Source organism: Theileria orientalis, chromosome 1 (genome assembly GCF_000740895.1).
Source record: "Theileria orientalis strain Shintoku DNA, chromosome 1, complete genome".
NCBI lineage: Eukaryota > Apicomplexa > Aconoidasida > Piroplasmida > Theileriidae > Theileria > Theileria orientalis.
This window is the reverse complement of record NC_025260.1, coordinates 1789293-1803858: the sequence shown is the minus strand read 5'-3', so window position 1 is coordinate 1803858 and position 14566 is coordinate 1789293. Positions and strand designations below refer to the sequence as shown.

At 27.4% G+C, this 14566-nt stretch overlaps 5 protein-coding genes across 5 annotated transcripts; 3 read left to right on the top strand and 2 right to left on the bottom strand.

The window, feature by feature from the left end:
- Window positions 1–55: 55 nt before the first annotated feature.
- TOT_010000734 (hypothetical protein) lies at window positions 56–1024 on the top strand (the record flags this gene model as incomplete). Its single annotated transcript, XM_009691281.1, has 1 exon — window positions 56–1024. The coding sequence occupies one exon, from the start codon at window positions 56–58 to the stop codon at window positions 1022–1024; it is 969 nt and encodes a 322-aa protein (XP_009689576.1).
- A 1470-nt stretch (window positions 1025–2494) lies between these two features.
- Window positions 2495–5431, top strand: TOT_010000733 (conserved hypothetical protein; the record flags this gene model as incomplete). Its single annotated transcript, XM_009691280.1, has 1 exon — window positions 2495–5431. The coding sequence occupies one exon, from the start codon at window positions 2495–2497 to the stop codon at window positions 5429–5431; it is 2937 nt and encodes a 978-aa protein (XP_009689575.1).
- Window positions 5432–6365: 934 nt separating this feature from the next.
- TOT_010000732 (conserved hypothetical protein) lies at window positions 6366–10031 on the top strand (the record flags this gene model as incomplete). Its single annotated transcript, XM_009691279.1, has 1 exon — window positions 6366–10031. The coding sequence occupies one exon, from the start codon at window positions 6366–6368 to the stop codon at window positions 10029–10031; it is 3666 nt and encodes a 1221-aa protein (XP_009689574.1).
- A 184-nt stretch (window positions 10032–10215) lies between these two features.
- On the bottom strand, window positions 10216–11736 carry TOT_010000731 (conserved hypothetical protein; the record flags this gene model as incomplete). The annotated part of the gene is made up of 1 exon (XM_009691278.1): window positions 10216–11736. One exon carries the CDS (start codon window positions 11734–11736, stop codon window positions 10216–10218), a length of 1521 nt encoding a protein of 506 aa, XP_009689573.1.
- Window positions 11737–11850: 114 nt separating this feature from the next.
- Window positions 11851–14114, bottom strand: TOT_010000730 (transcriptional adaptor; the record flags this gene model as incomplete). Its single annotated transcript, XM_009691277.1, has 7 exons — window positions 11851–12354; window positions 12468–12804; window positions 13004–13226; window positions 13250–13355; window positions 13409–13516; window positions 13576–13643; window positions 13673–14114. The coding sequence occupies 7 exons, from the start codon at window positions 14112–14114 to the stop codon at window positions 11851–11853; spliced, it is 1788 nt and encodes a 595-aa protein (XP_009689572.1).
- Window positions 14115–14566: the final 452 nt, after the last annotated feature.

Here is a 14566-nt window from a genome sequence, read left to right as displayed (position 1 = left end):
TTTAGAAGATATCACAGGCTATATAGATTTCATTCAATTAATAAATTGTTTTTTTATGATTTTAGGGGTTTTTATCGTAAATGTTATTGTTGATAAACGACCATCTAGTGCTCATGAAATTTTGAAGTATAGTTCAATCATATCTGTAATCAGTAAAACAATTACAGTTCTTTTATTGAACTTTCATTCGTCATTAGAATACTATTTAGTATTTTGTGCGATTGAATCATTTATAGCTGGAACTAACCTTGTGTTAATTTCACTATTATCGAAAAGGTGTATCGAAATATATGATATAGTTAAAACTATATCAAAGTTGTCTATTCTACTAGGCAAATTAGTATTACAAGATATTAAATTACCGTTCAATTATATAAAAAAATGTGAATTTCTATCATTTATAATAGTATTCACAAATACGGTAATACTTTTAAGAATAGCAGAAGAACAAAATACAACTGGATCAGCCAGTAATAGTGGTAATTCGAGAAGTGATGAACAGGAAAAAAAGGATAAAATAAACTTATTCACATGTGGTATCGTGTTATTAGTGGCAACAATTCTTAATACTATGATGTTGAACCCATTAAAGATCAACATTATATTTAAAAATATCAGTGATAAAGAACACGATATAGGAAGAATTGTCACTAATATGATAGGATTGTCACATTTGGTGATTTTCCATGTAATAGAAAGAAGAGAAGACATAGTGGTAGATTGGAGGGGTATTATGAACAGTGTACTTTCAATGGCAGTCGTGTCATATGGAGTATTAAGTATAGTTGCTAAAATAGCCCCAGAATATATTCGGTTGAAAGTCGTAATGGCCATCGTGATAATGGCTGCCACAAAAACCTGTATTTTGGAGGTCGGTAGGTACATCAATGGCTACATTGAAAAAAATAATGTACCTCGAAAGTATAAAGTTTGGTATTTACTGTTCGGTTTATTCGGAACATTATCTACCAACATAGGTTCATTTGTTAATGGAAAGTTTGTATTCTTAAATTACAAACACTAGAACCTATTTAAAATCGATGATGAAAACCTCAAATACAATTTGGTAATAAAATAATTTTTAAATTAAAAATCCAAATTGTAATCTCATAGTTTATAATTAATATTAAAATAAATATATGTCATATATATAATAAGTTATACATAGTTATTATATTGTATCATTTCGTATTTGGGTTTTGATGATAATTCGTTGTTTTGCTCTTATATGTTGATTAGTAATTACAATACGGGAAATACTTTTAATGTTTACATGAAATTTACAATAATGTAATATTCTAATTTGTATTCTATGGATTTTGTATATGTAATAACAATTTTTAGAGTTTATATATATAACATAAAGCAGTAATAATCATAATTTGTATTATACCACACAATGACAATATAACTATATATATCATTTAGTTGCCAACTGACATCTCGTATTTAATTTAACATTGACAGTTGACATCTAAAATTGTTTGGATAATATCTATATTTTATAATTCATTAAGTTGTAACCCCTTAACACACTATATATTTATATTTCCAAAACACATAAAATTAATTTAACATTTAATATATTAAACGAACAATGTTATTATATTATATCTGTGTATCTGATTATAAATGGCAATTCTTTTAATAATATAAAACATAATTAAGATAATTTTAATATCAATGTACACAACAGTGAGATAAGATTCCTTATTTGATAATTTAAAATACAAATTAAGTCAAAATTTTTTTGAATATAAAAAGAATGGTCAAATATTTGATTGGTTCATTTTTCAAATTTATTAAATCAAACTATATTGGTTCATCTTATTTGGTTAATAAGTTGATTGTCGATATGAATAATTCATTGATTCTTCCATATGGTTTAACAATGTTTAAATTAAATATAGTTGTGTCCATAATATTGTTTACATGTGTAAACTCATATATTTTTAAATGGTTTTCCCATAGACGAATCGTATTTTACATAAATTCTACTGTGGAATCTTATGATGCAATTACCGATAGGTTAGAAGTCGTTATTAAAATATTAATTGATTCATTTTCAAAATCAATAATTGCAAACAGTGAAATGATTGTGGATCAAAACACAATGCCATATCTTCATATTATCAGCAATATATTTTTCTTTACAAAATATTCATCACATAGTCTATTAGAGTTAAATAGTGGAAATTTGTTTGATTATAAAAATGATTTAAAATTTATTGTTGACAAATTAAACAATAAGATTAAAATACACAGAATATATAAACTAATATGTGAAACAAAAGAAATGTTTAATACAATTAAAACATTAGATGATAAAATATTGTTAATATTAGATGAATCAAATAATTTAGGAAATTCAAATTTAAGGAAGTTACTTAATAATAAAATAAATACAATTATAAAAATTAAATCAAATTTAAATATGGGATGTGATGAGATAGAAAATATTATAACATCATATGAAAGTGTACCAAAATTAATTATGAAATTAAACGACAGAAAAGAATACTATTTTTATTCATTAAATTTTTCAGGATATGTTCCTTATGATGTTGATCAGTATATAGGATCATTTTTAAAACTCGTACTGAGATATATAATAGATTTATATCTAAAAGTAGCATATAAATGTATATCTGAATCAATAACTACTGTTAATAATGTATTGATTTCTACCATTAAATCTTGTAGGTTAATTGGTATTACACACATTGATGTTGATGGTATATCTATAAAATTGGATGATCTGTGTGTAGATGATTCTATTGATGTTGATTATAATGATGAGGTTGATACATTATTTTATAAATATTATGTATTGTTTAACAAAGTAACACGTATGTTTAAAGACTTTTATGTTGGTAATTGTAACATTAGTATATTTAATAGTTTAACAAGTTTATTCAATGTTGTTTTAAATAATACAATATCAATGATTGGTTATTTAGAGAATAGTTTGGCTACCATTATTATATTATCATTAGTATGTATTGTGAGGTGTTTGATTTTAATAAATGTACATTACTATAAGAATTTTATATCACACATAAATATAATGGTTAACATTAATTATTTGTTGTTTATAATTTTTATTGTATCACTCATATCAAATGGTTTGTTGAATTCCATATCAAAATATAACTCAATTGTTATATTAAGTTCAGGAATGTATGTATTATATGTACAATTAATCAATGATAGATTAATATTAAACAACAATTTCAACTATAAATTAAAACTAACAATGTGTGCAATAATTTTAATAATATGTGTAATATGGAACAAAATCAGATACATAAAAATCAATCAACTAATACCCACAATTTATTTGTTATTAAAGAAAGATCGTTTTTGTATAAATACAATAAATGTTTTTGCTTTTTATACAAACTATATAACTTATATTAGTGATATTTCTTATAAATATAATGTTGAAAATCCAAAATTTGATTTATCTTATATTTTTAATAAAAGAAAATTGGATATATTAAATGATTCAAATGAAGAATCACATGATGATAAAAAAACTGAGAACTCTAATTTATTTTGTTATGATTATAAACCTATTAAACTAGATTTTATGTCTACTTATGATAAAATTGATCAAACAAAAGAATTTGGATCTATAGAGTTGAAGAATTGTATGAATTTGTTTAAATCAATTAAGAATTTGCCACTTGATTTTGAAGAGAATGAATTGAAACAAAAATTGACAAAATTATTGACAAACTTATTAAAAGTCAAAACATTACTTGAACAAATTGTATTATATACTACACAATCTTTAAATCCACGTAATATGTTTTTTAATTATGATTTTTTTAAAGATTTGTATTTTTTATCGAAAAAGTTTAATTACTCATTAAAATTTGCCTGTTCAATTTTACCTAATATTAATAATGTATTGATTTCTACCATTAAATCTTGTAGGTTAATTGGTATTACACACATTGATGTTGATGGTATATCTATAAAATTGGATGATCTGTGTGTTGATGATTCTATTGATGTTGATTATAATGATGAGGTTGATACATTATTTTATAAATATTATGTATTGTTTAACAAAGTAACACGTATGTTTAAAGACTTTTATGTTGGTAATTGTAACATTAGTATATTTAATAGTTTAACAAGTTTATTCAATGTTGTTTTAAATAATACAATATCAATGATTGGTTATTTAGAGAATAGTTTGGCTACCATTATTATATTATCATTAGTATGTATTGTGAGGTGTTTGATTTTAATAAATGTACATTACTATAAGAATTTTATATCACACATAAATATAATGGTTAACATTAATTATTTGTTGTTTATAATTTTTATTGTATCACTCATATCAAATGGTTTGTTGAATTCCATATCAAAATATAACTCAATTGTTATATTAAGTTCAGGAATGTATGTATTATATGTACAATTAATCAATGATAGATTAATATTAAACAACAATTTCAACTATAAATTAAAACTAACAATGTGTGCAATAATTTTAATAATATGTGTAATATGGAACAAAATCAGATACATAAAAATCAATCAACTAATACCCACAATTTATTTGTTTTTTAAAAAGTTTAAATTCGCATATGATAGTTTACTTCATTTGTCATATAATCATAACTATATATTAACTCGTTGTTATTATAATGATTCTAGATATGTTAAAATCAACGTATATAGAGAAAATATACAATCACTTTATGATATACGAGAGAAATTGAAATCAGTAAAATCCAATGATGAACGTAAAAAACTTAAAAATGAACTTAAAAAAATTAGTTATATAGAACCAAACATTAAAATTGTAAAAAATTTTATGGTTAATTTGAATTTGGCTATTGATAAACAGATTGAAGCTAATTCACTATTTAATGAACTTAAAAAAACTGCACATGATTTATTTAAAATTCTAAATAACTCTAATCATTTATCAGAGTTTACTATGAAGGAAACGTTGAAACAAAAGCTTCAAATTGCTTTAAAATCCAAAAGTAATATTGAATCTGTATATAAAGAATTAAAAGAATTTTCCAATAAATTCAAGTTAAAACCACATGAACCAAATATTGATGAAAATTATAATTCATATGACCTTGTAGCTATATTTAAGACATATATAGAGGTAACATTGGAATATGCTCTTTTAACGATCTCTGACATTAATGATATATTGATTTCTACCATTAAATCTTGTAGGTTAATTGGTATTACACACATTGATATTGATGGTATATCTATGAAATTGGATGATCTGTGTGTTGATGAACCTATTAATTCAATATCCAAAAATGATCTAGTTGACAAAATGAATTCCTTATTAAGCAATGTTGTATCTTTTGATCGTTTTGAATTTATTCTTTACATGTTGAATCCAGAATTTGTAATAAAATCATTTCCAATTAATGATTAATACACCTTATACTCAGTCTTTAATCATATCATTTTAATATATCATCAATTTTAATTTTATTAATTTTTAAAATAATTAAATCTAATAACATTGATGTATATTTGTTAAATTATTATATCACAATTATATGTCTATGTTTAATATATTATTATTATATGTTAAGTTATATTAATATTTATAATTGTATCAGATACACCTATTTGAAATCGATGATGAAAACCTCAAATACAATTTGGTAATAAAATAATTTTTAAATTAAAAATCCAAATTGTAATCTCATAGCTTATAATTAATATTAAAATAAATATATGTCATATATATAATAAGTTATACATAGTTATTATATTGTATCATTTCGTATTTGGGTTTTGATGATAATTCGTTGTTTTGCTCTTATATGTTGATTAGTAATTACAATACGGAAAATACTTATAATGTTTACATGAAATTTACAATAATGTAATATTCTAATTTGTATTCTATGGATTTTGTATATGTAATAACAATTTTTAGAGTTTATATATATAACATAAAGCAGTAATAATCATAATTTGTATTATACCACACAATGACAATATAACTATATATATCATTTAGTTGCCAACTGACATCTCGTATTTAATTTAACATTGACAGTTGACATCTAAAATTGTTTGGATAATATCTATATTTTATAATTCATTAAGTTGTAACCCCTTAACACACTATATATTTATATTTCCAAAACACATAAAATTAATTTAACATTTAATATATTAAACGAACAATGTTATTATATTATATCTGTGTATCTGATTATAAATGGCAATTCTTTTAATAATATAAAACATAATTAAGATAATTTTAATATCAATGTACACAACAGTGAGATAAGATTCCCTATTTGATAATTTAAAATACAAATTAAGTCAAAATTTATTTGAATATAAAAAGAATGATCAAATATTTGATTGGTTCATTTTTTAAATTTATTAAATCAAACTATATTGGTTCATCTTATTTGGTTAATAAGTTGATTGTCGATATGAATAATTCATTGATTCTTCCATATGGTTTAACAATGTTTAAATTAAATATAGTTGTGTCCATAATATTGTTTACATGTGTAAACTCATATATTTTTAAATGGTTTTCCCATAGACGAATCGTATTTTACATAAATTCTACTGTGGAATCTTATGATGCAATTACCGATAGGTTAGAAGTCGTTATTAAAATATTAATTGATTCATTTTCAAAATCAATAATTGCAAACAGTGAAATGATTGTGGATCAAAACACAATGCCATATCTTCATATTATCAGCAATATATTTTTCTTTACAAAATATTCATCACATAGTCTATTAGAGCTAAATAGTGGAAATTTGTTTGATTATAAAAATGATTTAAAATTTATTGTTGACAAATTAAACAATAAGATTAAAATACACAGAATATATAAACTAATATGTGAAACAAAAGAAATGTTTAATACAATTAAAACATTAGATGATAAATTATTGTTAATATTAGATGAATCAAATAATTTAGGAAATTCAAATTTAAGGAAGTTACTTAATAATAAAATAAATACACTTATAAAAATTAAATCAAATTTAGAAATGGGATGTGATGAGATAGAAAATATTATAACATCATATGAAAGTGTACCAAAATTAATTATGAAATTAAGAGACAGAAAAGAATCCTATTTTTATTCATTAAATTTTTCAGGATATGTTCCTTATGATGTTGATCAGTATATAGGATCATTTTTAAAACTCGTACTGAGATATATAATAGATTTATATCTAAAAGTAGCATATAAATGTTTATCTGATTCAATACCTACTATTAATAATGTATTGATTTCTACCATTAAATCTTGTAGGTTAATTGGTATTACACACATTGATGTTGATGGTATATCTATAAAATTGGATGATCTGTGTGTTGATGATTCTATTGATGTTGATTATAATGATGAGGTTGATACATTATTTTATAAATATTATGTATTGTTTAACAAAGTAACACGTATGTTTAAAGACTTTTATGTTGGTAATTGTAACATTAGTATATTTAATAGTTTAACAAGTTTATTCAATGTTGTTTTAAATAATACAATATCAATGATTGGTTATTTAGAGAATAGTTTGGCTACCATTATTATATTATCATTAGTATGTATTGTGAGGTGTTTGATTTTAATAAATGTACATTACTATAAGAATTTTATATCACACATAAATATAATGGTTAACATTAATTATTTGTTGTTTATAATTTTTATTGTATCACTCATATCAAATGGTTTGTTGAATTCCATATCAAAATATAACTCAATTGTTATATTAAGTTCAGGAATGTATGTATTATATGTACAATTAATCAATGATAGATTAATATTAAACAACAATTTCAACTATAAATTAAAACTAACAATGTGTGCAATAATTTTAATAATATGTGTAATATGGAACAAAATCAGATACATAAAAATCAATCAACTAATACCCACAATTTATTTGTTATTAAAGAAAGATCGTTTTTGTCTAAATACGATAAATGTTTTTGCTTTTTATACAAACTATATAACTTATATTAGTGATATTTCTTATAAATATAATGTTGAAAATCCAAAATTTGATTTATCTTATATTTTTAATAAAACAAAATTGGATATATTAAATGATTCAAATGAAGAATCACATGATGATAAAAAAACTGAGAACTCTAATTTATTTTGTTATGATTATAAACCTATTAAACTAGATTTTATGTCTTCTTATGATAAAATTGATCAAACAAAAGAATTTGGATCTATAGAGTTGAAGAATTGTATGAATTTGTTTAAATCAATTAAGAATTTGCCACTTGATTTTGAAGAGAATGAATTGAAACAAAAATTGACAAAATTATTGACAAACTTATTAAAAGTCAAAACATTACTTGAACGAACTGTATTATATACTACACAATCATTAAATCCACGTAATAAGTTTTTTATTTTTGATATTTTTGAAGATTTGTATTTTTTATCGAAAAAGTTTAATGACTCATTAAAAATTGCCTGTTCAATTTTACCTACTGTTAATAATGTATTGATTTCTACCATTAAATCTTGTAGGTTAATTGGTATTACACACATTGATGTTGATGGTATATCTATAAAATTGGATGATCTGTGTGTTGATGATTCTATTGATGTTGATTATAATGATGAGGTTGATACATTATTTTATAAATATTATGTATTGTTTAACAAAGTAACACGTATGTTTAAAGACTTTTATGTTGGTAATTGTAACATTAGTATATTTAATAGTTTAACAAGTTTATTCAATGTTGTTTTAAATAATACAATATCAATGATTGGTTATTTAGAGAATAGTTTGGCTACCATTATTATATTATCATTAGTATGTATTGTGAGGTGTTTGATTTTAATAAATGTACATTACTATAAGAATTTTATATCACACATAAATATAATGGTTAACATTAATTATTTGTTGTTTATAATTTTTATTGTATCACTCATATCAAATGGTTTGTTGAATTCCATATCAAAATATAACTCAATTGTTATATTAAGTTCAGGAATGTATGTATTATATGTACAATTAATCAATGATAGATTAATATTAAACAACAATTTCAACTATAAATTAAAACTAACAATGTGTGCAATAATTTTAATAATATGTGTAATATGGAACAAAATCAGATACATAAAAATCAATCAACTAATACCCACAATTTATTTGTTTTTTAAAAAGTTTAAATTCGCATATGATAGTTTACTTCATTTGTCATATAATCATAACTATATATTAACTCGTTGTTATTATAATGATTCTAGATATGTTAAAATCAACGTATATAGAGAACATATACAATCACTTTATGATATACGAGAGAAATTGAAATCAGTAAAATCCAATGATGAACGTAAAAAACTTAAAAATGAACTTAAAAAAATTAGTTATATAGAACCAAACATTAAAATTGTAAAAAATTTTATGGTTAATTTGAATTTGGCTATTGATAAACAGATTGAAGCTAATTCACTATTTAATGAACTTAAAAAAACTGCACATGATTTATTTAAAATTCTAAATAACTCTAATCATTTATCAGAGTTTACTATGAAGGAAACGTTGAAACAAAAGCTTCAAATTGCTTTAAAATCCAAAAGTAATATTGAATCTGTATATAAAGAATTAAAAGAATTTTCCAATAAATTCAAGTTAAAACCACATGAACCAAATATTGATGAAAATTATAATTCATATGACCTTGTAGCTATATTTAAGACATATATAGAGGTAACATTGGAATATGCTCTTTTAACGATCTCTGACATTAATGATATATTGATTTCTACCATTAAATCTTGTAGGTTAATTGGTATTACACACATTGATATTGATGGTATATCTATGAAATTGGATGATCTGTGTGTTGATGAACCTATTAATTCAATATCCAAAAATGATCTAGTTGACAAAATGAATTCCTTATTAAGCAATGTTGTATCTTTTGATCGTTTTGAATTTATTCTTTACATGTTGAATCCAGAATTTGTAATAAAATCATTTCCAATTAATGATTAATACACCTTATACTCAGTCTTTAATCATATCATTTTAATATATCATCAATTTTAATTTTATTAATTTTTAAAATAATTAAATCTAATAACATTGATGTATATTTGTTAAATCATTATATCACAATTATGTCTATATTTATTATATTATTATTAAATGTTAAGTTATATTAATATTTATAATTGTATCAGATACACCTATTTGAAATCGATGATGAAAATTCGTTCGCTAAACTGAATGCCATCTCACTTCCGTATAGATTAACTGAAAATGTTTTCTTTTTTTTCTTTCCATCGGCTGTGTAACAGCATATATATTTATTTCCTGTCTTATCATAGTAAACTGGATTCTCATTAAGACCCGTGGCATTATCCTTCGCATTTGTAGACACGTGCTTACTGTTTAAAACATCCAAACATCTTAGAGATTTGAGATATGTCATCTTATTTGTGGTTATATGATCGGTTTCATTAAATGAATCTTTCTCTGTCTTTTTTGTGCAGTCATCATTATCAATGCTGTCCTTTTTTATACTGTATGTACTATCCTCTGAATTTGAAACTCCTCCCTTTGACTCACTCAGGAGTAATATCCTCCTACAAAATGTATCATTCTTCAAGTTTTTTAACTTTTCGGTGGTGCCCAGTATTGAACTTAGTTTAAACATCAAAATGCGATAGTTGCGATAAAATGATGGTTTTGCCACTTCCATTGCGTTGCACATCAGTGTACAGGTCACTGGTATTCTCATAGCAGATAGTACGATGAAAATGATACATGAAGTTAGTGTTTTTTTACATCTGAACACTATTCTTATTTTCGGATCTAATACATCTTCTGAACAGTCCAGCGTGTCATTCGTCCAATTCATTAGTGTTATTGACACTTTCTCAATCCTTTCGTAGTTTGAGCAAATAAGTCTATGTATCAGTCTATATTTAACTCGATCTTTATTAGCAACTCCGTGTTCCTTTGCGATATCTTTGGTGTCACTATCCTCTGTCAAGTCCAAGTTGACTGTCGAGCTATTGATCATGGTATCTAGGTCTCCAAACTCGTTCATATTCATCAACACTGTTGTTGTACAGGTTGGAGTAATACTTTCTCCAGTTCCATCGATGTTCTGCGCGCAATATGTTCTTAACTTTTCCAGCATATTGCTTATTACGCTGTCATCTAGGACAGTTGCCAGTTTAGTTACTCCAGCCTCCCTAGATATCCTAGATATTATTCCGCTAAACTCCTTTAGGGTAACTCGGCAGTTCGGTATCCTAGATAGTATATCACGGAGAGTATAGTTGGTCGAACTGTTGTTGCGCTGATCAATGTAGAAAAGTGCCGCAACTACCAATTCAAGACTAATTGGCGATGATTCCAACCTTTTTCTATTTTTAAGTCTCTTTAAGAACATGTTGTATATCCTATCTGGGTTATTAATGTTAAGGTTGTTCGAGATTCTATAAAAACGGAACATTGTATCTATTTTTCTGTGATTATTGGAGTAGTTCTGTAGGAAGGAGTTAAATTGCGTGTTCTTAGATGCGTAACTTTCTTGGAACTGGTGGTTATGCTCGTATGTATTCGTTGGAGCTTCGCAATCCTTATATTGCTCCGCTTGGGAGTAGTAGCAGCCTTGCAGTGTATTATGATGCTCGTCATACGCTGTAACGTATTCAGAGTGGTCATATATACTAATCTCATCCTCCATTCCCCTGGAATCCTAGGTTTTAAAACTGAAATCCTCTGGAGGTGACCCGATGATGCACGGCGCCACCTAACTCAAATACTCCCTAAATATCGTAACACATATACGTATTAAAAATTAAAATTGCAATTTCTGCTGTTTCAAGGGTCTGTCGGCTGTGGGTGTGCCCTTCGTCGTCGACCTGGGCGTGTGAGACCCCCTGGATTCAGGGTTACTGGTCTTCGTCGAGGACCCAGTTGACTTTTCCACTGCTCCCACGGGCGCGCTCGTTGTCGTGTCCACTGTGATTTGTGTTGACGAGTTCGACGTGTCTATGAATCCGTACTTATCCAGTGTCGCCTTCGACAGGTCCGCCACTTCCTGGTCCATGCTTCTCAGCGCCTTGGGCGAGAGCATTAGCAGGAAGTCGAATATTCTTCCCTGCTTCGTCCCGTCTATTCTCAGCTCGTTGCACATGTCGTCCACTGAGTATATTGTGTTGCAGGCCAGCTCTTGCAGCAGTACTCTTTTTGCCAGGAAGTAGGCGATTGGCGGCAGCTGTAGTGATTCGCAGAACTCTATTTCGTTTTCCTCCATGAAATCTTTCAGCTTAAGCTTATTGGCACTACTGGTGCTGGCAGCCTAGGACAATTATGCTCTGTTTGCACGTTGTTGTTACTTTCTATGTGTGTAACTAACTGTCTCCATATCTATCTATTTATCTGTTCCTATCTATTAGTTGTCTAAACGGTCACCTCGTTGTCAAACGAAGATGTTCTCAATCTTTTTTCGTGTCTCCTGGAAGGGTCCGATTCCTGCTTAATCAACACCTCTTTGAAGTAGTCTATTCTCTGCAGCTTATCTTCGTACTTCTTGATGTCCTCGGCGCTCTCCAATCCCAGGGTCTTCCATATCATCAGCTGATACAGTCTTGATCTCAGCTTCCTCTCCTTGACTATGAGTCTTATTGTGTGATCGTGTTCCTCTGGTGTTTGGAACCTTAGGAATGGCTTAAACAGGTTGTATAGTTCCTTTTCCTCCGTTGTGTACTTACGCTCCTTCTGTTGCAGGGACTTTGTATCGAGCAGGCCCCTACACAATTTCTCATATGCAAGGTAATTGGGTATATTAGAGTACGGCATTAACAGGCACACAACTAACATGCGTGTTCAAATTAATCAAGTAACCTTACTTTATTAACTGAGTAAGTTCATAGTGTAGTTATTATCTATGGTGGCAATACACATCAATAAATCTCTGCAATAGCTACTTATTCAGGCCATTTTCTTACCGTTCTATTATGATTTTTTTGCGATATATCCGTTCATCTAGTTTAGAGTTGTATATTTCAATTACGCTCAGCTTCAATTCTATTTGCTCGGGGGTGTCGTCCGATCTAAATTCCATGTCCGCCAGTATCAGCTCTGCGTCGTTGTCGTATTCTATGTCGAAGTCTCCTCTCAGTGGCCAATATCCAATTATTTGTGGCTTGGCTTGCGGCTTATTGCTCGAGGCTGAAATTGATTTTATTTATCACTTGTGGTTCCTATACCTGGCTTTGGTTTATCCTGTAATGGGCGCGGGCCTCTGTGTGGTACCATAAGTGGCTTTCCATTATTATCGTAGACCAGACTCGTCGTATCCTAAGTGTTTGTTAGTGTGCTTTCGAAAGGTCTTTTTACTTTTTAGTGCTTACCGGTAGTGGCGCTGTTGCTGAATTTAGGTAGTACTGGTAGTAGTGTGCTTCGCATTCCTCCTCCGTCTTGTACCCTGAGTGCGACATTGTAACCATGTCCGACACCTCCTGCACATGATTTTTAACGTGCCGTAAAGTTTCCACACATATATGTCTATTGATCTTACTGTCCAGTTTCCGAGTCCGTATTTCGAAATCGCGTCTATCAGCAACAGCTCCTGTTCCGCTGACCAATCTAAACAGCATTATAATTTACTTTTGTACCTTTTGAGAACAGGGCGAAGTTTGACGGGCCTACTGGTATGTACTTGTGTGTGTTTCGGTGTTCCGACCCTGAATCCTTCAATGGTACGTTTACGAATGAGCTACTCAGGGCCTCCTCGTCTGGCCTTTCTAGGCCGGAACAGAAGCATTTAATACATATATTGAAGTCGATACACTCTGCGCACTTGATGTGTCCCTGTCTGGAACAGAGTTTACTGCAAATATTACACTGTACGTATGAGCCTATTGCCTTAATGACAACAGAGGAATCATTTCCTCTCAGTTTTGAATGCGCTTGGGCTTTTGGGTTAGTTTCGTTAGGTCTACACTTCGTGCCTATGCTTTGTGGTTTCGTAACACCATCGGTTGGTGTTGTTTTCTCACTTTTACTCATTCTTTTATCGCCGTTCTTGGCTTGCGGGCACACGTTGTTGTTCTCCATCTTGAAAGATATATCAAAAAACTATATATAACACTCTCATTTTAAATGTTAAAATACAGAGAAAACTATATAAATTGTGTCTCAAATAAACAAGGTACACTCGCAATCGGTAAATTTTATAAGGCGAAACTAATATAGTGTTTAAATAACATCATAATTAAATTAACTATTTGTACCTATATGAAACACACCTTTTAACACAATAATTGTAACGGTTTTTTAAATCTAAACGTAGATCCATTATCTGATTTTAATACACATCTTTTTACAACAGTAAAAATTTCATAATGAGTCTAACAACTAATTATCTATATTTTTACGATTTATATGTTATTAATAAATTAATTTTTATGGTTGTTAGCTATCAGTATATTTCATGATTTAATTGTTTGTGAAATTTGTCGTTTGTCTTAAAACAATGTTGTTTGCCGTTTCACTTTGTAAGATTATAT